Source organism: Lipotes vexillifer, unplaced genomic scaffold, assembly GCF_000442215.2.
Source record: "Lipotes vexillifer unplaced genomic scaffold, Lipotes_vexillifer_v1.1 scaffold584, whole genome shotgun sequence".
In the NCBI taxonomy this organism is placed as follows: domain Eukaryota; kingdom Metazoa; phylum Chordata; class Mammalia; order Artiodactyla; family Lipotidae; genus Lipotes; species Lipotes vexillifer.
In genome coordinates this window covers 4,950,460-4,976,035 of record NW_006783036.1, presented here as the reverse complement: position 1 = coordinate 4,976,035, position 25,576 = coordinate 4,950,460, and the positions used below count along the sequence as shown (strand labels likewise).

Here is a 25,576-nt window from a genome sequence, read left to right as displayed (position 1 = left end):
AAACAGCAAGCTAAGAGTTCCACACATATCTACATTGCTTCACCAACAAAACATTTTAAAAATCTACAAAATCCTCAAAATCTGGCTCTTTATAACACCATAAACTATTTAGCAAGTCCAGCAACAATCTCTCCACCTAAGAGATACAACAAACTTTAGAAAACAGTAAAATAGATGGCATATTCAATTATTATTTAAATTGCTGACTAATATGCAAGTGTCATCTGTAATCAACAACCACTTCTGACCAGTGAAGTGATTCTTTCACACATAATCTGCCTAAGTGAGGAGAAATAAGAACACAGTGCATTTAAGGAAATTGGCTGATGGCGTGGTGGGCGTGGTGAGGGGGATACTTAACCCATTTTTACAAAGTGTACTTCACACCTACTGAACAGACCGAGATGGAATTCAGCTGTGTGGGGTTTTTTTTCTTTCCCCCCAAAATTCTAAACGGAATGAATGTATATTTGCGATATTCTTGAGTTGCTTTCAACTAAATACAACTAGAATAAACATTTTTGATTATACTTATTTGGTAATTTGGTAAACCAGAAAACCTTAGCTCAAACCCAGCATCTGTTTTTCAATGTATGCTGCATCTTCCCAACTCTACAGCTGGTTTGACTAAGGGAGAGAATGGTCCTAGGGCTTCCTCCCACCTCAGGCTCCCAGCTGTAAATGGACTTGAAGGGAGTGTGAAGCCTGCCTAATCTTTTGGAGGAAGAAAAGAATCTCACTAAAATACTCCACAGGCCATTCGGATCAGATTACTACATTCTGAATTAAATACACAAACTACAGGATGATGGCCTAGGAAAATGAAAGCACTCCCAAATTGAAAAGCATTTAACTGTGCTAAGCTCTCTCTCCTCCAAAAACTGATGAAGCATACATGGTCCTTGCATTGGTACCATGTTAACTGAAATACTGGAAACACCTCTCTCTGCACAGTAGCAGGATCTAGTAACAGGGTCAAGCCTTACAAACTTATACAGGTTCAAGTGGCTAGCACTCATCATTCCAATCTCTATCAAAGGAGACACTGATGTGTCACAGCTCAAAAGTACCAAGAAGTCAGGGCAAGCAGACAGGCAAGATGATGGAATTCATTTCAACTCAGTAGCTACATACATACCAAGATGAATGTAGACCTACAAGCTGCATGTAATTAAAATTTCAATCTTTATACAGAACAATCTGGGCTGTCATATATACATATATAGATAGATACGTAGATAGATATAGATATACACAAACTTGAGATTTAAACTTGCTCTCTACAATTTTTTGCTATATTTCCACTAATACACATGATAATTTTAGAGACACTTAAACCATCTTTGATTGACTTTTCAATACGTAATAGTCTTAGTTTTAAACTGCTATTGAATTAAGTTGTAAATACACTTAAAATGAGGCTCCTATTTAAAGGAAGTTGCAAAACAAACTCTTCATAAAGCAAAGAATCATTCAGTATCATGAATAACCATTTCCTATTATAGCTTTCTAAAAGAAAAATGTTAAGGGTGAAGGAACAGCTAGCTATAATCTGTCAAGAAATTACTTTCAAACCACCCACATTCCTCCCATAAGGATTCTAGATTCTAAAACTGTGGAACATCAGGTTTGGAAGAGACCTCTGGGGCTATCTGTGTTAACCCTCAAGCCTGAACATCTTTAAAATAAAGATATCTAATATTATGTAGCAGGTACGGTTATCAAAGTGCTTTGCTCTCCACTGCCAAATTCAACCCAAGGAGGTGAGTCCCCAACTTACTGTGATTCACGTTCGGATATTTCAACTTTAATACAGATGGTGCAAGCGCATACACATTCAGTAGAAACCTTGAATTTTTATCTTTTCCCAGGCTAGTGATATGCGTGTGATACCCTCTGGTGATGCTGGGCAGTGGCAGCAAGCCTCAGCTCCCCGCCGGTTACAAGGAGCACGAGGGTAAACAACGAACACACTTACAACCCTTCTGAACAAACAGCCATTCTGTTTTTCACTTTCAGTACAGTGTTCAAAAAATAACATGAGATATTCAGCACTTTATTATAAAACGGGCTTTGTGTTAGATGATTTTGCACAACTGTAGGCAAATTAAGTGTTCTGAGCGCTTTTAAGGTCGGCTAGGCTAAGCTGTGATGTTTGGTACATTAGGTATGTTAAATGCATTTTCGACAATGATATTTTCAACATGCTATCAGGATGTAACCCCATCATAACTCAAGGAAGATCGGTATAGCTAACACTGCCTTACTTTTCTACCAGCCAAGTGAATGAGTGAATTCATGCTTGCATTCAGTGCACATTTCTTGAGTATCTAATATGAAATGGAGGGATAAGTGAGATGTGGTCCCACAGTCTTGAGGATAAGGTGGTAACCAACTACACCCTTTGTTACGTAAACTGACCTTCAGCCAGATACATGTGCTACATTAAACAACTGAGTTTTGGAACCTAAATGCAAATTATTCATGCTGTCACGTTGTTTGTTTCTGGGCTGTTGAACCTGTGTGTGCCCTGGGGCAGGCCCCCAATATGACCGTCTTCATCATAACTGCATCATCAGGCATATTTCCTATATCAGGAACTGAGGTAAGCATTTTACACACTAGACAAAGAAAGATATCATGCCCACTTTACAGATGAGAAAGCCGAAGTTTAGTGAGGTTAATAAATTTATGCAGCATGACAAGACAGCTGGTAGCACAGCCTCATCAGCACAGCTCGATGTCAAACGCCACTGATGCCCAATAGTATTTCATGGATTCAGTGCAAAACCAACCCCCTTAGAGAGGCTCTGAAGGTTCATTATCTCTGAAATTCTAAATAACAGTATTCCTTTGCAGTTGTAAAACATACCATGTAAAGCTTTTACTCCTTTGGCCTTTTAAAACTATAGTCATTACGCTGGCCTTGTACAAATACAAAGGAGTGGCCTCAGCTTAAATTTGGGACATGAACAAAACTTCCAAATTTTATGATAAAGGCAACTTTCATGAGTATTTTTCAACACTAACCCTTACTTTCTCTTAACTGTGCTTAACAGAAAACTATTGATACTGAAGAGTCAGGCCTATTTTCTGAGATTGAAACCTTAAAGGTTTGGACATAGAGTTTTTAGACCTTGTTATGTTCTAATGAACTGTATCGTAAACAAAGTGGAAAATGAAATTCAGGATGGTAGATAAGTAATAAGGCTAAAATACTGCATACTTATTAAGAGTTCTATGTAGACACATGCTTATCTAATTCTCTAGACAATTTTTTAGTCCTAAAAAATAGTGAAAGCACTTTTTCCTGCCCTGTCCCTCTGCCCCCCGCCCCGCCCCGTCCCTCTGTACCCACATTATTCAGCCTACGCATGTAAGAGGTTAAAATTTTACTCTGGCTTGGTAATCAGTATCACTCAGCTCCCTTTCAAAATCTTAACTTCAGAGCTGGACTTGTCTTCCATTGCCAGTCAAGAGTGTTTGGACTTATCTTGATTACTAATTAACTTCTACTTGGAAAGGACTTGAATAAGAAAAAAATTTTCAAAGTCTTAACTTTGGTATTTGAATTTTATAATCATTTGGAATCATTTTTCTTCCATTCAAATATATTTCAGTTGAAAATTGTCAATAGCTGTGTTTGTACCTCTGGTTTTACGATCTGTTTACTTCTAAACCTAGAAGAAACTCCCAAATGGAAATGGAGTCTACACAGCTAATCTCTGGCTTGAGTTACTGAATGAATTTAACAACAAAAAGGATTCTATTCTGTTAATCAACTTTTTCCCCATAAGACTACTAAAATGACTTGAAAAAAAAAAAAAACCTCTCAACTCCTTTGTAATAAAATAAATATGTGTATTAATATTTTGTTAGAAATTTGTTTTTACTTTGAGAATAAATATTATCTAAATTATATTTGCAGATCAAACTATTTAACAATCTCCAATTTTATGAGTAGGAAAATGAGATGACATAAGGAAATCCAACGTACAGAAGTCAATTTTGCCAAGTAAGGTACACTTGTATATGCAACAAAAGTGAAAACCAGAAAAATTTAAAAGCCAAGGAATCCTTTATCTGACACCCTTAATATGACTCAGAATGAACTGATATCCAAGATAAACACTTCTTCAACTGTAGCAAGAAAAAAAGGATGCACAGCAAATCAAAATATTCTTTCTGATACATTAATGGGCCCAAATATAATTCTTGTTCATTGAGAAAACAAATTAACTGGCCACAAGCAACTTCCAAAGTACCATAAAAATAAAGATATATTCACTCTTCACTATTCTGTTAAAAATGTTTAATGCCATAGTAATAAATGACTCCATTTCCTTTGTGCAGGAACAAAATCTAGGTCCCACTCCGAGGACTGAGGTACACGAAGAGAAAATACACTTGAAACTCTTCCTCCCTACTCCTCACAGAAGCCAGAGAAGACAAACCAGTTTCTAAAGACAAAAAAAACCTCCCAGTGATAGATATTCATCAGACTACACCAAAAAAGATACAGTATTATTAGTTACATTTCTAAAAGCTACTGCAGATTAGTGATAAGAAAAAAGGAGACTATGTAATTCAAACATTTTGAGAGATTTGGAAAGCTTCAAACTAAACTGACATCTAGTAAAAAGAAAGAGAAACCCTGAGCCAGGAGGTAAGGTTTTCATTCATATTTTTACTAAAATTCCATGCCCCACAGAGTAGGTACCTGGTTCCCACTGAATTCAATGATTGTCTGCTAAATGTTTACTGCGAGCAGACTCCAGCGTACTGCAGACACTCTCCAGCTGTCATCTCCTTTGCCATTCTCTTCTGAACCATGAGAGCGGCAAGTTTTAAGGAAACGGTTGTGACCAGTTATCAGAGCTCTCAGAACAAAACAGTTTTCCAGGAGTTGAACTTTAGAATGGAAAACTATTTCAGTACAACCTTCACAGCGCTGTTTCCAGTGGCTTCTAAAGCAAAGGTTAATCGTCACTGAAAACGGGGCCTAAGTGTTCAGCAAGTGTTACTTTCTTCCTGACAATCTTACTGCACTCCTATCGACAGAACTGAACAGAAACTTTCATTTCTACAGCACACGTAGACATAAATGTTTTAATCTGCGAGTCCAACACCATTCCTATCCCAGGGACCACTGGAGAAGAGATGAGAAGCAGCAACCATTTTACTCGTTCAGACTAGAGTTTCATTTCAGACATTAAGTTACAACTTTGAATATGTATAAAAGAGGGCAGACAGGAAGGGGTAGCAGAAGGAAAACACAGGCCGTTGGGGCCCAATAACAAGCTGTTCTGCGGCTCTCTGAGAACTCAGCTTTTCAAATTACTTTCCTAGGCCCGAGAAAAACTCCTTAAAATGCTGGAACTTTTCCAAACTATCAATCACAGCAGCCCCAGCAACTAATTTGCTAAGATAAGACTGCATACATAGTAGACTCTGTATGGACACAATATATCATGGTTCAAGTGAGTCTTGCCAAATTTTAAGGGTACAGAGGAAGGCTGCGTTTATTTTGCTATATTCTTAAGTTAAATTCATTCACTTAAAATGGTAAGAAAAACCTTTCCAAAATTATTTCTGGCTCCTTCAGTTTTGAAATAGCACTAGGGTCATTTTGGAGGAAAAAATCGGGGAGGAAGAGGTTATCATCTACACACGGCAAAATTCAAACTTCTCAGTGCCCAGTTCTGCCAGTTCTGCCGAACGCATACGGCTGTTGTAACCACACCACAATCAAGCTCTGTGCCGATCCACCACTAAAGGGTTAACTCTTCGGAGGCTCTTAAAAGCAAAATTCACCTGTCAACATACTTTAAAAAGGATTTTTTCTTTCCAAACATCACCTCCTTCATTTGGAAATACAAAACGTCACCTCCTTCATTTAGGATCCCAAGTGATCCTACACCAGTCAACACACGGCAGGGGTAAGTTACACAGTTGCATCGCCAGGCTGGAGCCACGAGGAGGAAGAGTTTGATGCTGGAATGACAAACTCCAAAGCACTGAATTCTTCTCCCTAGTAGGGAACGGAGCGTGGGGAAGATGGCCAGGGCGCGTGGGAAGAAACATGACCTATTTTCAACGACTGTTTTTATAACTGGAAAGTGAGGGAGAGAAGCAGGGGCTAGTCCCCGAGCATCCCCGAGGGCACCTGAGGTTTGGAGAGAGGAACATGAAAGCCACACCGTCCTCGCCTAAGCAGCAGAGTGACGACGGGAGGGAGGGAGGGAGAGAGGAAGGAAACGGGTGCGCGAGCCAGCCCCACGCAGAGCCGAGCCGACGAAAGCGAGAGGGACCGACCCCGGCCCCACCCCGTGGGTGCCAAGGGGCCGGGCGCTTCCTGCACCTGCTGCCACCTCTGGGCGGGCAGAGCAGGGAACGGAGCTACGGCCGCCGGGAAACGCTCTTCACGGAGCCCCAGGGAAACTCCACACTCACTTGGCCAATGCGAAGCAAGTTTGTGAACGGGAGCGCGGTGCAGCTGGGAGGTCGGGTTTGGGGCCATCGGCCGGGGATGCCCGGGGCCAGGCTGCCTGCGCCCAGCGCGTCTCTGGTCTGCGTCCTTAAACCATCTTTGATTGACTTTTCAATACGTAATAGTCTTAGTTTTAAAACAGTTGCATCGCCAGGCTGGAGCCACGAGGAGGAAGAGTTTGATGCTGGAATGACAAACTCCAAAGCACTGAATTCTTCTCCCTGCCCGCTTGCCCCTTCGCGCAGCGGCGGCGGCGCCACACTCCGCCGGGACCCACAGTCCACCTCAACCAAGCCACAGGCGGCGGCGGCGGCGGCTGCGGCCGGACAGGAGGGGGCGGGACCGCTGCCTCTCTGGTAGCATCTTTAGGGTTCTGTATGTATAGTATCATGTCATCTGTGAACAGTGACAGTTTTACTTCTTCTTTTCTGATTTGGATTCATTTTATTTCTTTTTCTTCTCTGATTGCTGCGGCTAAGACTTCCAAAACTATGTTGAATGGTAGTGGTGAGAGTGGGCAGCCTTGTCTTGTTCCTGATCTTCAAGGAAATACCAGCCATTGGGCCGGCGGGCTCCGGGGCCAGAGCGGCCTGCTCGGCCCCCGCCAGGTTCCGGGCCATAATTGGCTGGGCTGAGCCCACGCCCGGGCGTTAATTGGCAGAACGGCACCCCGGGCCCCGCCTCTCACGCCCAAGTTCCGTTAGCAGGTTCGGTTGCTCCCGAATTCCCTCTCTCCGACGGGATGGGCCCTCTGGTGGGCTCCTCCTCCTTCACGCAGCGACCTCTGACCCGCGGGGAGGGGCCAGGAGAAGACTGGCGGCTCGTTCCACGTTTGAGAGCTCTACTTTCTTCTCATTGGTTGACAGGCGTCCCTCCGGTCGCTTATTTCCAGTCCCGGACGCAGCGCGATGACGTAGCTTCCCCGACATTCCACGTCCAAGATGGCCGCAGTCAACAAGGAGAGACGTTGCTAAGGGGCTTGCCTGAGGCGAGGGGTGAGTGACCGACGCACCGCGGGCAGCGCCACTCAAGTCCCGCGTACCTAGAGGTCGGATTAGGGTGTGGCCACCTGCCTCCATCCGCTGGCGGAGTCTCTCTTTCCGGATTCCGCCTCCCTCCGCTACCCCTCGGGTGCAGATCGAAGTTAGCCGGCGACGGCGGGGCCGCGAGACGCGCTCCGGGAGAGGGTCTGAGGCGCAGGAGAGGGTCAGGGAGACCGGCGCGGACCGTAGAGCAGGTCGCGACGCTCCAACTGAGGGGCGGTTAGGGTTCGGGGACTTTCTGGAAGGTGGGGAGAAAGGGCAGGGGTCTTATGCGCGCACACGCTCAGCGGTACAACCGAAGACTACCCACGTCTTTCCGGTTATTTCGCAGTGTGTCGGTCCCAGCCTTGGTAACGCCTGAGACTTTGGGTATCGTTCCACATCTGGGGTATTCTGACTTCGGAATCTGAAGACCCGTGTAACAAGGGTGGGACTAGGAATGAGGAAAATGCACTTCCGCGGTTAGTTTCGTTCTTGCCGACACATCGCGCTTACCGACCCTCTCCTGGGTTGTTTGGTTTGTTACCAGAGGAATTGTTCTTTAGAAGGTTGAGGCGTAAGGCAAGAGGATATCTAAAAGCTCTCAGACTATTCCCCGCACAAAGCATGGTCGGTAGCGCTCCCGAAATTTGGCTTGCCAGTCAAACGGAGCTTTCGCTAAATCTTCTGACGTTAGGAACGGCTTCTCACAGCATTTAGTTGAAGGTGGCCTGTTTTTAAGGTAAACTTGATAATGCTTGTGTATCTCTTGTGTATCGTTAAAGATACCTAGCACACTACCTTGCAATTCTGGCGCTGGTTAAGGTTTGTATGAATGATGTTGCTAGAATGAAAGCTCCACGAAGGAGCTTTATATCCTCAGCACCTAGAGCACTGCCTGACAGATAGTAAACTGTCTTCATTGCTGAATGAATGGATGATGATGGTAATAGTTGCGGTATTGATAGACATTTGGTTAAGATTCTTAGTGTTCTTAGATGCCTGCTTGTTAAATAATCTTGACTATGAATGTAATAGTTATCCGGGATTGCTTTGTTTTTTCAGACTACCGTTGGGGTCTAATTTTAGTTTTGTTTTTTTTTTTTTACTTTTGTCTCATTTTGATTATCTTTTGATGCTTTGTTGAGAAATATTAGTTGATTCTTGCATAAAGCATGTTAAACATTTGTTCCATTTTGAAAACGTAGTTTACACCAACAAGCAATAAAGAAACATTTTAATTGCCAATGAGATCGTTAAATCTTAAATGCCATTTCTAAAATTGAACGTCATAAGGAAAAGCAATGGTCATAGTTTTGGCTTACAAAATAAATTGTTCGTTTCAGGAGATTATATTTGAAAGCAATGAGAATTTGCTAAGTATCTAGAAGGAAAAATGTTTTGTTGTCTCTAAAACTAGGTCAAGACAAAATCAAGAAGGATTAAGTTCAAGGTAATTGAGGAGATATAAAGAATATCTAATTGGATTATATCTAATTCTATTTTCAGGGTCAAATAAATGATATACCAAAATACATGCAGATAAGATTGTGAAATTATTGTTCATAGGCTTTGAGGAATCTTAAAAGTGCAGTTAATGATAGAAGACTGGAGTCTGATAAATGTGTCAGTTTTTGCGGAGAGCAATTAGGTGGCTTTGGATGCTAGAGCTTATTAGTAATCTCTTTTAGAGTCTTGTTGGGACAAGAAGAGAGCTTCTAAGTACTTGGGAAAGAGGGCTCATACCCTCAAACCAACAGAGCTTCAATTTAAGAAAACCAGGTGACAAAAATCATGTTTTCTTTTGTTATAAGTTTACTAGACTGGTGGTGGATGGGGGATTGCTAGACATGAGTCCATTTAGATTTCCTTAGGACACTGAACATAATCCCTCTTCCTATCCTAATAGACACAAGAGAGAAGTACACTGGGTAAGGTCTGGTTAGATGGATATATGTCCACTCAAATTACCAAACCCCAAATGTTGATTAATGGGTTGATGTCAACCTGAAGAGAGGTCTTTAGAGATAAGTTGCAGGGCTCTGGCCTTGCCCTTACTCTGGTTAGCACTTTTTTTTTTAATTACCAACTCTAAATTTATGAGGCATGCTTCTCAAATTAATAAATGCACTCAAAACCTGTAGTGATAGTTAGTCAGTATGTTAGATGGCACTCAGGATTCAAGAGTTCTTAAAGGCTGAAATTATAGACCAAAACTAACAAGATGTAAATTTGCCAGGAATTATTAAATTTATCAAAACTCAGTTGTGGGACTTCCCTGGTGACACAGTGGTTGAGAGTCCACCTGCTGATACAGGGGACACGGGTTCGTGCCCCGGTCCGGGAAGATCCCACATGCCGCGGAGCAGCTGGGCCCGTGAGCCATGGCCGCTGAGCCTGCGCGTCTGGAGCCTGTGCTCCGCAACGGGAGAGGCCACAACAGTGAGAGGCCCACGTACCGCAAAAAAGAAAAAGAGAATAGATATTTCTACTCTGTATTTCCCCGCTTTTCTTACTTAGATGCTAACATAGCTATGTATGCTTTCCTGCACCTTGCTGATCCTGGAAATTTCTCTATACAAGTACTTAAAGATCTTTCTCAGTCTTTTTTAATAGCTACATGGTACGCATTTGTGTTAATGTACCATATTATTCAACCAGTGCCCTAATGGACTTCCACGTTGTTTACAGTTTTTGCTGTTATAAACAATACTTTGAATGATCTTGTGCACCTGTTGTTTCATATTTGTGATCTTATTGTCAGAGTAAATACTTAGAAGTGGAATTGCTAAATCAAGGAGCAAATGTGTATGTAATTTTGTTAGATATTGCCAAATTCCCCTCTGTGAGAGTGGTTCCACTTTGTACTTCCACCAGCGACACAGGAGATTACCTGCTTTTCCCTGGCCTTGCCAACAGAGTATATTGTCAGACTTTTGGACTTTTTGCCAATCTGATAGGTGAGAAAATATATCTAGTATGACATCTAACTCCCAGCTCTTCATATTTACTGAGCATCTGATTGGGAACTCTTCATACACACTGAGGCTTTAGTTAACCGGTCTCCCCCAGCCCCCACCCGTTGTCCAGTTCAGTCACACAGAGTGTAAATTAGTTCAAGAAGGTTGCTTTTCTCCAGGTAGTACTTAATTCTTCCTGTTGGAGGGAACGTTTCTCTTTAGAGCTCCCAGGTGCAAGGAGGAGAGCGGTCAGCCCTCCATGTCACCTTTCCCACCAGAAATGAGGCAGCACACAGGAGAAGTTAGGCTTCCAGGTTAACTGATGGCCCTGGCCCAGAGCCTGGCTGCCGAACTGCTATTTTCTTGCTGAACCAGACCAACCTGGTTCTAGCTACCTCTTTTAGAACCCTTTTGCTGCCCTGTATGAAAATGTCTATTCTCTGATCCAGTTTTCAAACAATTTCCATATTATAATGGCCTCTAGGTGAGAGTCCTTATTTTTTGTTTTCTTTTCTCAGCATACAGCTTTTAGAGAATCTCTTCATTCTGAATGAAAGAGAAGAGGATGAGAAAGCAAGAAAAATTTAAAGGAACTCCTTCCTTCCCTTGTGGACCACCTCCCTCCATCCTTTCTCCCCAGATCACTGCACCCACACCTGATCTACATTGCTCAGTTCAGTGGCCTGTGCAGATATGAATTCATCCAGTCTGGTGGCTTTTCTAAGTGAAAGTACCTAAATGAAATCAAGTAAACTAAAAAAGGGAAAAATTTGACTGGATGCTGGATGGAAGAAATGGATAATTTTGGAGCATAAATCTTTTGGGAGGATTAGGACCAACCTGGGTTTTACTGAGAAACAGAATCCAGATCAGCATAAGGGAGCTGGGCCTAGTGAAAACAGGCAGAAGGAAATGAGACAGAAAAGCTCCTTCTTTTAAGCGATGAAATTTGGGATTTATCATACTGTGAGTCACTTAAGTGTTAAATTTGTGTTTGGAGGTGAGCCTGGGCTTCTACCAATCAGTAGTGCTTCTTCAACTGAAAAATTTTTATCAAGAACAAATCTGTGATCGTAGACTGTTTATAATGATTGGGATTATCTAATGTGAGGCATCCCTTTCCAACATTACTGCTGCTTCTCTTTCTTTTAGGATTCTAACATTTTCAGAAAGTCTGTTGGAAAGAACAAGTCTGCTTCAATAAATGAAGGAGAATAAAGAAAATTCAAGCCCTTCAGTACTCTCAGCAAACCTGGACCACACAAAACCATGTTGGTACTGGGATAAAAAAGACTTGGCTCATACACCCTCTCAACTAGAAGGACTCGATCCGGCCACTGAGGCCCGCTACCGCCGAGAAGGGGCTCGGTTCATCTTTGATGTGGGCACACGTTTGGGACTGTATCCTGATTCTGGGATCTATGATAGACAGACTCCCCACCATCACCACAAATTAAATTAAATGCTATAGACAAAAGACCAAGTAACATCCCTGACTAAAGCAGCTCTTAATTAGCTTTCTTATTTAAATGTTACTTCAGATTTGCTTGGCTCTTCAGGGATTTTCTATTTCCTTTTTATCATTTAAATGTGTAGAATTAGCCTTTGAGCAGGTGGCCACCAGGATGGAAAATAGCACCCAGTGACCTCAGTTGAAGTATTTCTAAAGGATAGTGAAGCCCTGCCTTACTAAAGCATGGACTTCAGCTTGTACCGGAATTCCGACACCCGGAGATTCCCATTCACCTGCTTTGCCACTGATAGTGTTTGCTTTCCCACTGCTCTTGTTGTTATTGTTTGCCTTTATTGTTTTTTCCACATTTAAATAAGATGTAACCTGTAAAAATTCTTGGCCAAAACCCTTAACCAGAACAACAGACACTATGATACCCTGGCAACTGGAATAATATATTTTCATCGCTTCTATATGTTTCATTCCTTCAAGCAATTCCCAAGATATGTAAGTGTTTGAATTTTATTATAATTTTCTATCACATATTGTTATTTCCACAGAGTTTAGTGGACAGACTGTAATCTCTCTTTTTATTTTATTTTCCAGAAAGTATTTAGTTTTGTATGGTACATATTATATATAAACAAAAACAGCCTAAAATTTATTTTTTTCCCAATTAACTGTATTAAAGTATTTTTAAGTTTTTTATTTAATCCAATATGAACCATAATCATATTGTACTTAGTGTGAAAATTTGCTTCCTTGTTACTTTTCCCAAGATAAAATTGGCCTTACAGTTGAGACCCAACAAAGGCCAAGACTGCATAGTAGTTCTTTATGCCATATCCGTTATTCTTCAGTTACTCCTTAAGACATGGACTGTCTTATGCTCTGTGGGAGAGTCTGCCTCAAGTAGCTTTCAGTCCAGGGTAGATGGTATGACAGGTACAAAACACACTGTAGAGAGTGAGGCCATAGGAGAGGTACAGAAGGAAGGCTGTAGCATTCAAGGGAGAGATGAACTACATCATAGAGGGATCGAGGAAAATGCTGGGGAGGAGGTGCCAGCACTGAGTTAAGCCTTGACTGTAAGTAGGACTTATCCGTGTGAGATGGGACAGAGCAGCAGTCCTACAGAAAGCAGCATGAGCCAAGGCCTGGCGGAGGCGTGCACGGCAGCCAGGAGGCCTATCGGCGGGAAGGGCGTGGTGGGACCCTGGGTGGTAAGGTAGGCTGAACCAGACCATAGTGGGCCTTGAATGCCAGACTAGGGAACTGTGGCTTCAGTAGGTAAACTGAAGTGATGGAAGGGTTTCATGAAGAAGAAGAATTAGATGTAACAGGAAGTTAGTCTGCTGGGGGTCTTCCTTTTGCTAAGATTTTACTTAGTTTTGTACACATCTTCCTCATTAATTTGTGACGTTCTAGGGGAAGGAGACCGTGTCAGGATCCGCTTTGTACCCCGGCACAGGATCTCACTGATGTCTAACGTGGTCAGGATTCTGTGAAGGGAGGGCCATGTAGGAGAGACTGGAGCGAGCGGGCAAAGAAAAGCTGAAGGTAGAGCAGTGAGAAGATCGCAGTGGCGTAGGAACTGGACCAGGAGCCAGGCAGCGTGAGGAAGGAAAAAGAAAGCGTGGGCAGTGGTGCAGAGGCGAATTCCAGAGGACATGCATTTGGGTGCACCAGTCAGGGAGTCAGTGTCTTTAAGATTGCAATGTGAAAAGAAAATTTGTTTCTGTGACTTTTTTCCCTTTCTGGTGGCTCCTTGGTTTGCGTGACATTTTATTCAGAAAACTAAATTTAAAATAATTTATGAAGCCAAATGGCAGGGCGGGTGGAGTATTTGTATGTGACATTTCCTTCAAGATTTTAGAGTGTCCAAGTGTTTGCAAATGAGAAAGAAGCCGGTAGGAGAGTGAGGGAGCCCAGTTTGTTGTGAAGGCCCAAAATGCTTTTCCTGTTTCTCTGTGAGCTTTGATAACAGGATCTCAGGAGCTTTTGCCTTCCTTTTAGGTGACAGGAGCTTGTTGTCTCTTTCTGGCTGGGAAAGTAGAAGAAACACCAAAAAAATGTAAAGATATCATCAAAACAGCTCGTAGTTTATTAAATGATGTACAATTTGGCCAGTTTGGAGATGACCCAAAGGTAAGAGTCATAACTTTCTGCCTTCAGGCCTTGAGTCCTCACAACAGCATTATGATAAGAGTTCCTTGTTTTGACAACGTTGGGCTGTGGCCCTGTATCTGCCAGTCCCCTGTGTCCCTAAGAGGACTTATGCAGAAGGTATTCTTCCTTGCTTCTGTGAGAAAGGAGGGAAGATAACGTAGCCTACACTTAGGTAGCATCTGCTAATGTGCCACGCTGGCTTGTGAGCCCGTTAGGGGCAGTAGCACATAGAACGTGTGTGAGCAAAGTCCTCTCATGGCCCTTAGCACTCCTAGGCCCAGAAGCAGTTTGGCTTCTTGGGTTCATCTCCAGCTGGCTTCTGGGAAGACAGAATGTACAGATGCTGGATGTACAAGTGTGTCTACGTGTGCTGTGTGTCTTTTGCTTCCCAAGAATGGTGGAAGGTATTAACATTTGCAGACACCCAGATTGATATACTATCCATCCTGTCCCTTCCCCACAACCCCTGCTAATGTCAGGAAATGGTGGTAAAATAATTGCATACATGATTTTATTATGTTCTAAAAAGACCACTTTCGGGTCGGTGGCAGCTTTCCTCCTCCCCTGTTCTTGTCAAGGTCCCCCCATTGTAACCCTTATAGCACTTGCGAATTAGCCTTCATAATGTTTGTCACAGCTCATAATTGGATAGATTTTAAACAGATAATCACACAAAGAACATTCCTCTTCTCAATTGTAGATCTGTGAGAGCTAAGACCCTGTCTGTTTTGCCTGATACCTGGTGCAGTGGCTGGATAGAGTAGGCATTCAACAGGTACTTGTTGAATAAATGACCAACTAAGGATGTGGGGAGAAACTCAGAATCACAGTTAAAGCAAAACTAAGCCAGACGATGCCGTTCAGCACGTCCACGGCCCTGTTTTTCCTGGTCAGCTGGTACTGCCTCCCACGGTAGTCGGCCTCCCCCACCCAGCAGAATCTGTGTGTGTGTCTACAACGTGTGTGCCTTCCAGGAGGTAACAGGCCCAGAATGCTTTTGCACATACTGTGGTTGTGATTTGTAAGTACTGTCAGTGTGAATAACTCTGACACTGTCCCTTGAACTTATTTTATAAATCCATTCACCTGATTATAAAAATGTGAACCCATGAGGAATTCATACTAACAGTGGTCAAAAATGTACTTTTATAAAAGTAACGTAGCATCAGATAATGTTTCCAATGCCTGTGGGTTTTTGATTTTCACACAGCAGGGAGACAGTTGTAGGAATGTGTTGTGCTTTAGTCAGGTCTTGGTCACAGGGGCAGAGGGACCTTGTGGCTGATGAGCTGTGGTTATCCAGAAGGAGTCGCAAAGATCTGGAAGCACCGCAGGGCAAGGGCACGTGGCAGCAGCTGGCGTGTTCTGTCCAGGGCGCCTTTGGAGGAGTCCCCTTCTGCTTTCAGCCTTTATCCACTGTACCAACACATCAGGAAACCAAGATCACGGCCAGGCACGGTGAGGCAGAAGTTCTGCAGCTCCAGGGCCCCGAAGTCAGGAAGAGGGCAACAGCCGTGCTAATCAGGCTTTTAAGCCAAGCCAGCCTGACTCAGGTGGGCAGAGGGGCTTTGCAGCCTGCCCTCCCCTCTCTCACGTGCAGTCTCCCCAGGCATGACTGGGTGTCGGGGCCAAAGGAAGGAACCCTGGATCTGGGAGCGGTGAAGACATTGTGGAAGACATTTTCCTCGCCGGAGAGGAGAGGAGGGAAGTTTGGGGGGAGGCGGCAGTATAAGCAATTAGAAAAAGTACGGTCCTGAATCATGTGCAACTTTTTTGTCTTACTTAGCTTTGCCCTAACTCTGTGGTTTCTCCCTGTTACATTAATTTCTCATGTGTTCAACAAATATTTGTTCCAGGCTCTGCATTAGGCACTAGACATGAACAGGTGGCAAAGCAGGCCTGGCTTTTGCTCTCATGGATTTAACAGTCGAGTGGTGGGACAGATTTTAATCAAATATTCAGATAGCCAGCTATCTGATTATGAGTTGTGATAAATGCTATAAAAGTTATTGAAAGGTGCGGTGAGGGCATTCGATCTGGGAACCTAGACAGGTGCTCCAGACAGGAAGTATGGGGCTGAGGGAAAGTTCCCTGAGGAATCGTGTTGGCACACAGACCTATAATTATTCCATTAATTGAGTATTTGAAACACAAAGGGAGGCCAGGCCTTGGGCTGTCTCATAATACTATATGGGCTACAGTCTGGACACTTGGTAAAAGATTGTTTCTAAATTTAAGGGATATGTTGAAACTTCTGGGAAACAGGTGGTGACAAAAGGGGGGTGGGGGGACAGTGATAGTGAGATTTTTTTTGATGCTATGTGAAAACCTTAAGATTTTAAAAAGCTTTCCTGAGAGAACACTTGGGAAACAAGGGTGGAAAGACATTCACCTTGCCCTGCCATTTGGAGTAACACTCATGGTAGAATCATCTCTACATTCTGTGAAGTGTGATGCCATACTTTAACCTGAAAGCTAGTTATCTACATGGCTTCTCTTCCCAGAGTTAATGGGTTTATGCAGCTGTTAATGATGAGATTGTCGGTGTCCCCAAGGCCCTTTCTCCGACTCAAACAAGTGATTGTAATTGTTTTTGCCACACAGAGCATCTTAATTGTATTTTACAATCAAGTAAAATTGTAAGTGCTTGGACAGTCAGGCTCTACAGAGGTTGAATTCAAGAAGTTGTTTATGGACATTAGTTAGAAAGCATAATAAAAGAAGAGATTCCATTTACAGTAGCAGCAGTAAAATAATATATCCAGGAATAAACCTTATAATAAATTTGTGGAAACCATGTTGGGGCGGGGAGGCTTTAAAACTACTGAAGGACTGAAAAGAAGATTTTCATAAGTAAATTTTTGGTAGGAAGATTCAGTGTAGTTTAAAATGCCCATTTCCCTAAATTATTCTGTAAATTCAGTGAGTTCCCAATCAGAACATCAGTAGCTTTCATTTTTCCTAGAATGATACTAAATAAAATGATATTAAAATGCAGGTGGTGGGGGGAACATGGCTAAAACAAGAGAGGTTTTTAAAAGAGGAGTAATCATTGAACTGTCCCTTCCAAATGTTAAATCTCTGATCCTGGTACAGAAGTAGACAAACAGAGCAGTGAACAGAAAAGATGGTGTGTGTATGCGCACGTGTGTGTGTGTGTATAGACAGTTCAGGATGTGGCTTAATAGAAGAGAAAATGATAATTTACTTAGTAAATGACATTGGGATACCTTGTTTCAGGTAGATGAAAGATTAAAACACAAAAATGATGTTCCCCCATTCTCTCTCTGTCTCTCTCTCTCTCTCTCTGTCTCTCTGTCTCTCTCACACACAGACATACACACACACAAAATTCACTGTCCAGGTTTGCATGAAGCTGCCACTGTCATAATCTTTCTTGCTTAAAATTTTCAACATAAATGCCTGGAAGATTGCATTTTTTTAATGGAGGTCTGGAAGGAAACTAAAGTATCTGTAAAGTAAAGGTCTATTTTGTAAAGGGGGCTCATCTGTATGGAAAGTAATAACATTGCTAAGAATGTTTACTTTGTTTCAAGTAGGTTTTAAAAATTAACTCTGATTGTTTTGTCTTCCTACTTTTAGTTCTTTTCAGAATTTATCATTGTCTGTGAGCATGTTAAAGGCCTGAGTGGGAGAGAGGAGAAAAGGAATGAAAAATAGTTGCTAAAATATAACTTGAAGAGAGAATAAAAGGAAAGCTCACTATTTTAATGCTGTTTCAGACCTGTGATTGAAATTACTATCTCAACATTTGTTATTTCATTTTTAGGAAGAAGTAATGGTTCTGGAGAGAATCTTACTACAGACCATAAAGTTTGATTTACAGGTGGAACATCCATACCAATTCCTGCTCAAGTATGCGAAACAGCTCAAAGGTAAGAAAAAAAATGTTAAGAGAACTTTTTCATTCTGAAATCAGATCTTTATAATAATTTGATGATACTCAGATTACGCTTCTCAAAAGAGGACAGCAGAAAGTTCAGTGTGTGAAGTACCTAGGCCATAGCTTGCCAGACAATTCAGTATTATAGCTGTTAACCCTGTTTCCTTTTATGTATAAACAGATTCTGTCATCCAGTTGCCAAGTGATATGAGGCAGGAAAATGAGTAAGGATTTTTTAAATAGCCTAATAAAATCAGGCTTGGAGCCAGGTTTCCCATAAATGGTGGTTCAGTGTAGGTCATGCAGAAAGAGAACAGAGGTGGGACTTGGGCCCGCTCATTTGTCCTTGTTTCCCAGGCAGAAGCTCTTTGCTGTGTATTGGGGGTGGTGCTAAGCACACAGTAGGCTTTAAATAAGTACTTGTTGCTTCTCATGCATTCTTTTTTTTTTTTTCCCTTTCTATTACTAATTTGCCTTTTCTTCCCCGTTTCCAGGTGATAAAAACAAAATTCAAAAGTTGGTTCAAATGGCTTGGACGTTCGTAAACGACAGGTACATGGGTTCAAATGTTGGTTTAATTATGGTGTTTTAAAATAGGTAGGGACTTCACGTGTCATCTAATCCAAACCCCTTATTTTGTAGTGAGGAAACTGACTTGCCCCAGCTTAAGGAGCCAGTTAACAGCAGACTTGGAGTTAAAGTCCAGGTCACCTGCTTCCCGGCAGAGGGGATACCCTGCCACATCACGGTGCTATAGGATGCTGAGATCTTATCACCGGTTTGAAACATAAGTCCTAAACAATACACCAGAGAATTTTGACAAGTATATACTTAAATCCATTTCGTTTTGCAAAATTGCACACTATATATTTGCAACTTTATACTTCCTCGTAGTGGTTTTAGAGCCTTGATGTTCTTGGAGCTGAGAGGTCTAAGGAGGTGCTGGATGGGGAACAGAATGCCCGCCAGTGGAGTTGCCATCATGTAAGGAGATGGTTCAGTGCTAGGGTTCCAGCCGTTTGAAGAACTTAAGCATTTTCATTTGTATTTCATGACATAGCAATTTCTTTTTTTGCGGTACGCGGGCCTCTCGCCGCTGTGGCCTCTCCCGCTGCGGAGCACAGGCTCCGGACGCGCAGGCTCAGCGGCCATGGCTCACGGGCCCAGCCGCTCCGTGGCATGTGGGATCCTCCCGGACCGGGGCACAAACCCGCGTCCCCTGCATCGGCAGGCAGACTCTCAACCACTGCGCCACCAGGGAAGCCCGACATAGCAATTTTTGAATGTGCTGGAATTCTGATTTTTTAAGGAACAAATTAGTAGCAATAGTTAAAGTAACTTACCTCGGTACGTTTAGAAGACTAAAAACTTGCTTCTTTATAATACTTTATTTGATCACGTATAGGGAAAAATAAGCAAACTGACATTTAGATATGGCATCTAATCTCCATGCATTGGGTTAATCATAAACGTTTGCTCATCCAAGTCAAGTCACCTCTTTTTCTTGTTGAACTAGTCTGTGCACGACCTTGTCACTACAGTGGGAACCAGAGATCATAGCAGTGGCAGTGATGTATCTTGCGGGGCGTTTGTGCAAATTTGAAATACAGGAATGGACCTCCAAACCCATGTACCGGAGATGGTGGGAGCAGTTTGTGCAAGACGTCCCTGTGGATGTTTTGGAAGGTACGGGGCGTGCTGAGCTTTCTGCAGGGTGTTCCACATTTAGATCATTCTTCCCTGTGAGGAAGAATGAGTCCCAAGAATGGATTCTCCCAAACAAGTACATGCAAACTATTCTTTAATTAAATTCTCTAATGTAATGTTCATTCTATCCAAACACATAGTTTTGGTGAACTAAAAATAATGCACACCAGTGCTGTGCACACCAGGGATTGGTGGATTACAAATATGACAGCCACATATTGGCCCTTGTAGAGGAATTGCACCTGCAAGGGAAATGGGAGCATGTTTTTTTCTAGGTAGAATTTTATTTAAAATATCAATTTGTGGCAAATGTCATTGTTTCCTATCATTTAGACATCTGCCACCAAATCCTGGATCTTTACTCACAAGGGAAACAACAGATGCCTCATCACACACCCCATCAGCTGCAGCAGCCCCCATCTCTCCAGCCCACACCGCAAGCGCCACAAGTGCCACAGTCACAGCCGTCTCAAGGCTCCGAGCCGCCCCAGCCCCCGCAGAAGGACTCGCAGCAGCCAGCCCAGCCGCAGCCACCGCCACCGGCCCAGCAGCCCAAGAAACCGTCCCCGCAGCCTAGTCCCCCCCGGCAGGCGAAGCGCGCCGTGGTGAGTGCGCCAGGTTGGCACTGGGTGCAGCCGGCTTCCCGTGGCAACACCCCACCTGTGTGTGTTCCCCTTTCTGAGGCAGCACACGGAACACCAAAAGCGGAGAGTGACACGATCCACCTCCCCGTCTGCCTGTATGGCCACAGGCAGCCTGACAGCTGGCGTGGTCAGAGGAGAGGTACCTTTTGGAGCCAGGATGGCTCTGTCCTCCTCCAGCCGCTGCTGCCTGTGTCAGGGCCCCAAAACGTGCCCGGGTGTAGTTTCCACATCTGCACACTGACTGCCGGAATAGGTGTCTTCCATGTCTTTAAACGACACGGGGGTATTTGTAGAAGTTTCTCCCCGTGGTAGCAGCCGCGCCAGTGGAGGAAGCCGTACGTTGTGACGCAGACCCCAAGGAAGCCCCGCGGGATAGAGCTGGTCAGCAAGCACCCTCACCACGGTTAAGACAGCCCGATGGAGGGCGCGAAACTTAGTGCTCAGAACTCACTAGTCAGAAAAGTTAGTAATTCTGCCTGCTGTCTGATTTGAAAGGGGAAGAGGAAGGAGGCAGAAATGATCTGTTTGCTCTGCAAGTTCAAGCCAAAATTAATTTTTGTCTGAGTCCACGTTCTGTCTGTGATTCTGTTCAGTGCCTGAATAATCAGTTTTTCCTCACTGCATCTAGGGCCTTGGTTAACAGTTGTGTATTTTCTTTTGTAACAGGTTGTTTCTCCCAAAGAAGAGAGCAAAGCATCAGGTAATTTTACGTTCTCGTGTTTCGTTTTTTAGTTTTATATGTTGTTTATCAAGACTTTAAATTCTTAGTCAAAACTTGTTTCCTTTCAGATTTAGATTGGCCTTAAAATTTAACGTTAGAGCCCATCAAAAACTTTACACTAGCTGCGTTGTCTTCTCTGTGTATTCCCTGACTGTATATTTTTGGCTTGTACTTTAACAGTATCAATACAGAAAAAAAAAATTAGTGGCAATAAAAATGTGCTTGGGGGCTTCCCTGGTGGCGCAGTGCTTGAGAGTCCGCCTGCCGATGCAGGAGACGCGGGTTCGTGCCCCGTTTCGGGAGGATCCCGCATGCCGCGGAGCGGCTGGGCCCGTGAGCCATGGCCGCTGAGCCTGCGCGTCCGGAGCCTGTGCTCCGCAAATGGGAGAGGCCACAACAGTGAGAGGCCCGCATAACGCAAGAAGAAAAAAAAAAAAAAATGTGCTTGGTAACATAAGTCATCCCTTGGTATCCACGGGGAATTGGCTCTAGGACCCGCCTTGGATGCCAGAACTCGCAGATGCTTGGGTTTCATAGTCCGCCCTCCCTGTCCACGGATGCGAAGGGCCAACTGTATATCAAAATATAATTAGGAAAGTAGGCGAACTGCTGCAGCAACATTTATTTTTGGAGGTTAGTTAAGCCCACCACAGTCGACAGAGTGAAGGGCCCCGGGCACCCCCAGACTGAGCAGCAAGCAGCAGAGCGATGGGTAGAAAGGATCGGAGCCGCAGTAGGCGTGCTGCCCTGCTGCTTACGGGGGGCAGACTTCTTTTAAACATGTTTTTTTCCCCATATTTGTGGAGCCCAGAGTTGATTAACTTGTTTCTGTATTGGAAACTAACAAAGTGTGAGCAAAACCTGAAAGATCACAGAGGAGAAAACCAGAAGTGTTTTGTCTCCGGGTCAGCCTGTAGTACTGAACCCTGTGCTGGCACAGACCATGTTTACTCATTTCTGTTTCTCTGTCACTTAGTTCCAGGGTAGGAACCCAGTGAATTATTTATTGAACTATTGCGAGATCGTCAAGTTACAGTAAAGCTCCTTTTTCTCAGGATCTTTGGGGGGATGATGAATTCATTACAGGGGAGATTTGTTTAGCTCCAGATGGGCAAACAGTAAGTGCGAGACACAGAAGAGGGGGTTGCACTCCGTGCCACGTGGATGTTGGGTCAGCTGAGCTGGCGCTGTGTCTTCAAGAGGCAGAAATGAGCCCGGGTGGCCTTGGAGGGGGACTTGCCTTGGGCAGCAAGGACTGACAGGGTGGAGCCTTCAGGCAGAGGAGCAGAGTGAACAGTGGGGTGGAGAATTTGGGAGACAACAGAGAGGGGAGTCTTACTGGACTGTGAAGGGTTAAAAAGGAGTAGCTTTTGCTAGGACTGAAAATGTGCTAGAAGCAGGTGATAGCGCCCACCTGGTGGAGGGTGGATTCTGCATAGGCAGGGGAGCCAGTGGAGGCGTTTGAGCAGGAGAATGGCACGGTCTGAGTTCATTGTAGAGAAAGTTCCCCTGGCAGCAGTAATGGCACAGAGGGTGGGGAATGGGGAGGAGCCTGCGAGCTCCAGAGTGAGACCTGGTGTCGGGGGTGCCTTGGGGCCTGGAAGCAGGACCCCACTGTGCTCTGGGTTGCAGAGGGCTGGTGAGCACTTGACATGGGGCCTACTCCAAAAACACCACGTGCCCTCAGTGCAGAAGACACACCGATCTCTAAGAGTTAGAGAAAAGAACATTAAAAATCTCATTAATAAAATTCTACATTGATTCCACATTAAGATGATAAAATTCTTGATAATACCAGGTTGAATCAAAGACCGTATTAAAATTAATTTCACCTCTTTGTACTTTTCAGCGTGGCTACTAGAAGATGTAAAATTGCCTATGTGGCTCTCCTTATATTTCTGTCGGACAGCACTACCTAGATGACCTCAGCTCAGCCATCTGTGGGAGGGGCTGGAGGGGGGCACCTGCATGAGAGGGGTGGGCTGCTCGGTCTCGGGACGGGGCCCAGGAGCCTGCTCCGCAGTTTGGCAGGAGAGATGGAAGGCAGAGGCATAGATAGATCTGCAGCTCCTCTGCCTAGAGACGGGGGATTTGGTCTCTGAGGAAGAGAATAGAGAGAGGGATGTCCCTGGACCTTGAATTCAGCCTGTGTCTGGGACACAGGAAGCCAAGAATGTTGAGCAGTGCCAGAGCAGAAGCAGAGCAGAGCGGCGTACGAGCCAGAATAAAGTGAGTTTCAGGAAGAAAGAACCAAATCATACAAGCGAAAAGATGGCATTCTTTTTTGATTGTGTGCGCACACTCTCTACCGTCACAAACGGAAGATGCTGGATGTGGTGTAGCCTGTCTTGGCGACCTAGGATTGTCATTGAGGATGCTGGTTACATGCAGCCGCTCAACCCTAAAGGATGGGCTCTGTCCTTTGCCCCAAGCGGTCCCAACTACCTTGCTTTTCTGTCCATTCGCCAGCCTCCAGGTCTCTACCGACGCCAGTTCAGGTGTGCTGCTATAACTAGGAGTAAACATTTGTGAGAGAGAAAACAAACTTAAGTGTGCCTAGACAAGAGTTAAAAGGTGCCGGCTTCGGGCTTCCCTGGTGGCGCAGTGCTTGAGAGTCCGCCTGCCGATGCAGGAGACGCGGGTTCGTGCCCCGTTTCGGGAAGGTCCCACATGCCGCGGAGCGGCTGGGCCCGTGAGCCATGGCCACTGAGCCTGCGCGTCCGGAGCCTGTGCTCCGCAAATGGGAGAGGCCACAACAGTGAGAGGCCTGCATAACGCAAGGAAAAAAAAAAAAAAAAAAAGGTGCAGGCTTCTCCTGGGAGTACTTGGGGCCTTTCTCGGTGCTCTGTGTGTTAGTGAGGACCCCGACGGGTACCACTTGGTAACTGAGATGCAGTCTGCTGCTCTCGTGTCATTGGAGGGCTCGTCTTAAGTGGTCAGGAGGAAGTTGGGCAGAGGTGGAAAATGGGCTGGCGAACTGTAAGAAGCGAGAGGGTTTTTACTTTCGGAAGGAGGCGAGAGGCGTGGGGTGGCAGGAGCTGGAGGGGGGATGTATTTGTTTCATTTGTTTTGTTCTTTTAAAAGGATGGTTTAGCTGGTGCCTTCCTCAGCTTCCCTTAAAGCCTTGGTCATATCAGCCTTTTCCCCCAGAAAATTCCTTAACAGTGCATTTTTCTTTTTCTCCTCTCTCGCTCTCTCTGACATACTTATTCTATATGAAGAGTAGCTTTTTAATCTACTTTTTCTTTTCAGAACCACCACCACCTAAAATTCCCAAAATTGAGCCCCCTCACCCTCCATTGCCTCCAGCCCATCCACCTCCAGGTAAGTGCTGCCTGCAGGCAGCTGGGAGGGCCAGCTTTTCTCTCTGCCTTTTTGAAGGGCACACTTGGGAAATCCTGGGGAGGATTTATGGAAGAATTTCAGAAATTTAGAGAGACGTTAATGACCTAGGATTTTTCAAAAAATTGTTTTTTTCACAACCAGATAGCTTGAGGATGTGAATTCTAAGTATATCTGAATATTCTCTGACCTCTCGCATCCAGAAATGGTGGAGGATAAATGACTTTAGAATCAGTTTTAGGAAAACAAAGCCCTGCCAACTTAGGAACATTGTCGAGATCCGGGCAGATCGCTGTCGACCTTAGACTCCAGGCTCTCGCATCGGCTTCCCGTTGGCAGGGCATCTTCTCAGTACCCTTTGGAGAGTAAGCAGTTGTTCATGGAGTCACGGGGAGAATAGAGTGAAAAGGCCTTCACAGGCACACAGTGAACTGGGACGCTTCCTCAGCGTTATTAAAAATAGAGGAGAAAAGTTGTAAAGAACTTTCATTCTTCAGCTATGGCGACACTTTGGAAGGTGATGTGTCCAACGAGAGAAGGCAGGAGTTAGGGTGTGTGTGCCAGAAGGTGGGAGATACTCCAGCAACTTCTGAGCTTCTGGGGGCTTCAGCTCTTCCGGTCAGCTGCTGGCCGCCAGGGAGCCGGGGCGGGGAGCTGAGCCCCCCGCCACACAGGGCACGGGCCGGAATGCCGCTCGCGTGGGCCGTTGGGGTGTCAGAGGCCGGCCCGGCGTGTGTTTAACGCCACGTCACTCATGTGACCACCTCTCAGGCGTCCTGCCAAACGCCAGTGCCGCCCGCAGATGGTGCTGCGTCCTGGCCCTGGCCCTGGCCTCGCTGGAGGCAAGACGGGCAGAAAGAAGGGGCCCCGCGCACGTTTGTACTAGAAAGAGGGCTGGGGGTCTGGGCGGAAGGGACTCCGTGCGCCCCCGGGACTGCCCGTGTCTGGTGCGCTGGGGAGCGAGGAGGGAACACCCAGAGTGGCTGAAGGTGAGGTGCAGGGCCTGCGTGACAGCACATGAGCCGCTGGCTTTGGGACACGGGCGCGGGCCGTGCTGTCTGGCCACAAAGGTGACAGCTGCTTGCCGCTCCTCTGGAAGACGGCCCACGGTGCTGTGACAGGGCCAGGAACCCCCGGGGTGGCCGTGAGCTGTCGGGGGGGGGG

General features: G+C 44.8%; 1 protein-coding gene across 1 annotated transcript in view; it reads left to right on the top strand.

Annotated features, from left to right (window-relative positions):
* Positions 1-11,676: 11,676 nt before the first annotated feature.
* The window catches only part of CCNK (cyclin K), a 14,644-nt gene continuing 744 nt past the window's right edge, over positions 11,677-25,576 (top strand). The window contains exons 1-10 of the mRNA XM_007455661.1: positions 11,677-11,873; positions 12,351-12,432; positions 13,942-14,073; positions 17,885-17,990; positions 18,493-18,550; positions 19,515-19,684; positions 20,039-20,310; positions 21,016-21,049; positions 24,323-24,394; positions 25,184-25,401. Coding sequence (XP_007455723.1) covers positions 11,677-11,873; positions 12,351-12,432; positions 13,942-14,073; positions 17,885-17,990; positions 18,493-18,550; positions 19,515-19,684; positions 20,039-20,310; positions 21,016-21,049; positions 24,323-24,394; positions 25,184-25,401 — 1,341 coding nt within the window. The remainder of the gene's footprint in view (positions 11,874-12,350; positions 12,433-13,941; positions 14,074-17,884; positions 17,991-18,492; positions 18,551-19,514; positions 19,685-20,038; positions 20,311-21,015; positions 21,050-24,322; positions 24,395-25,183; positions 25,402-25,576) is intronic.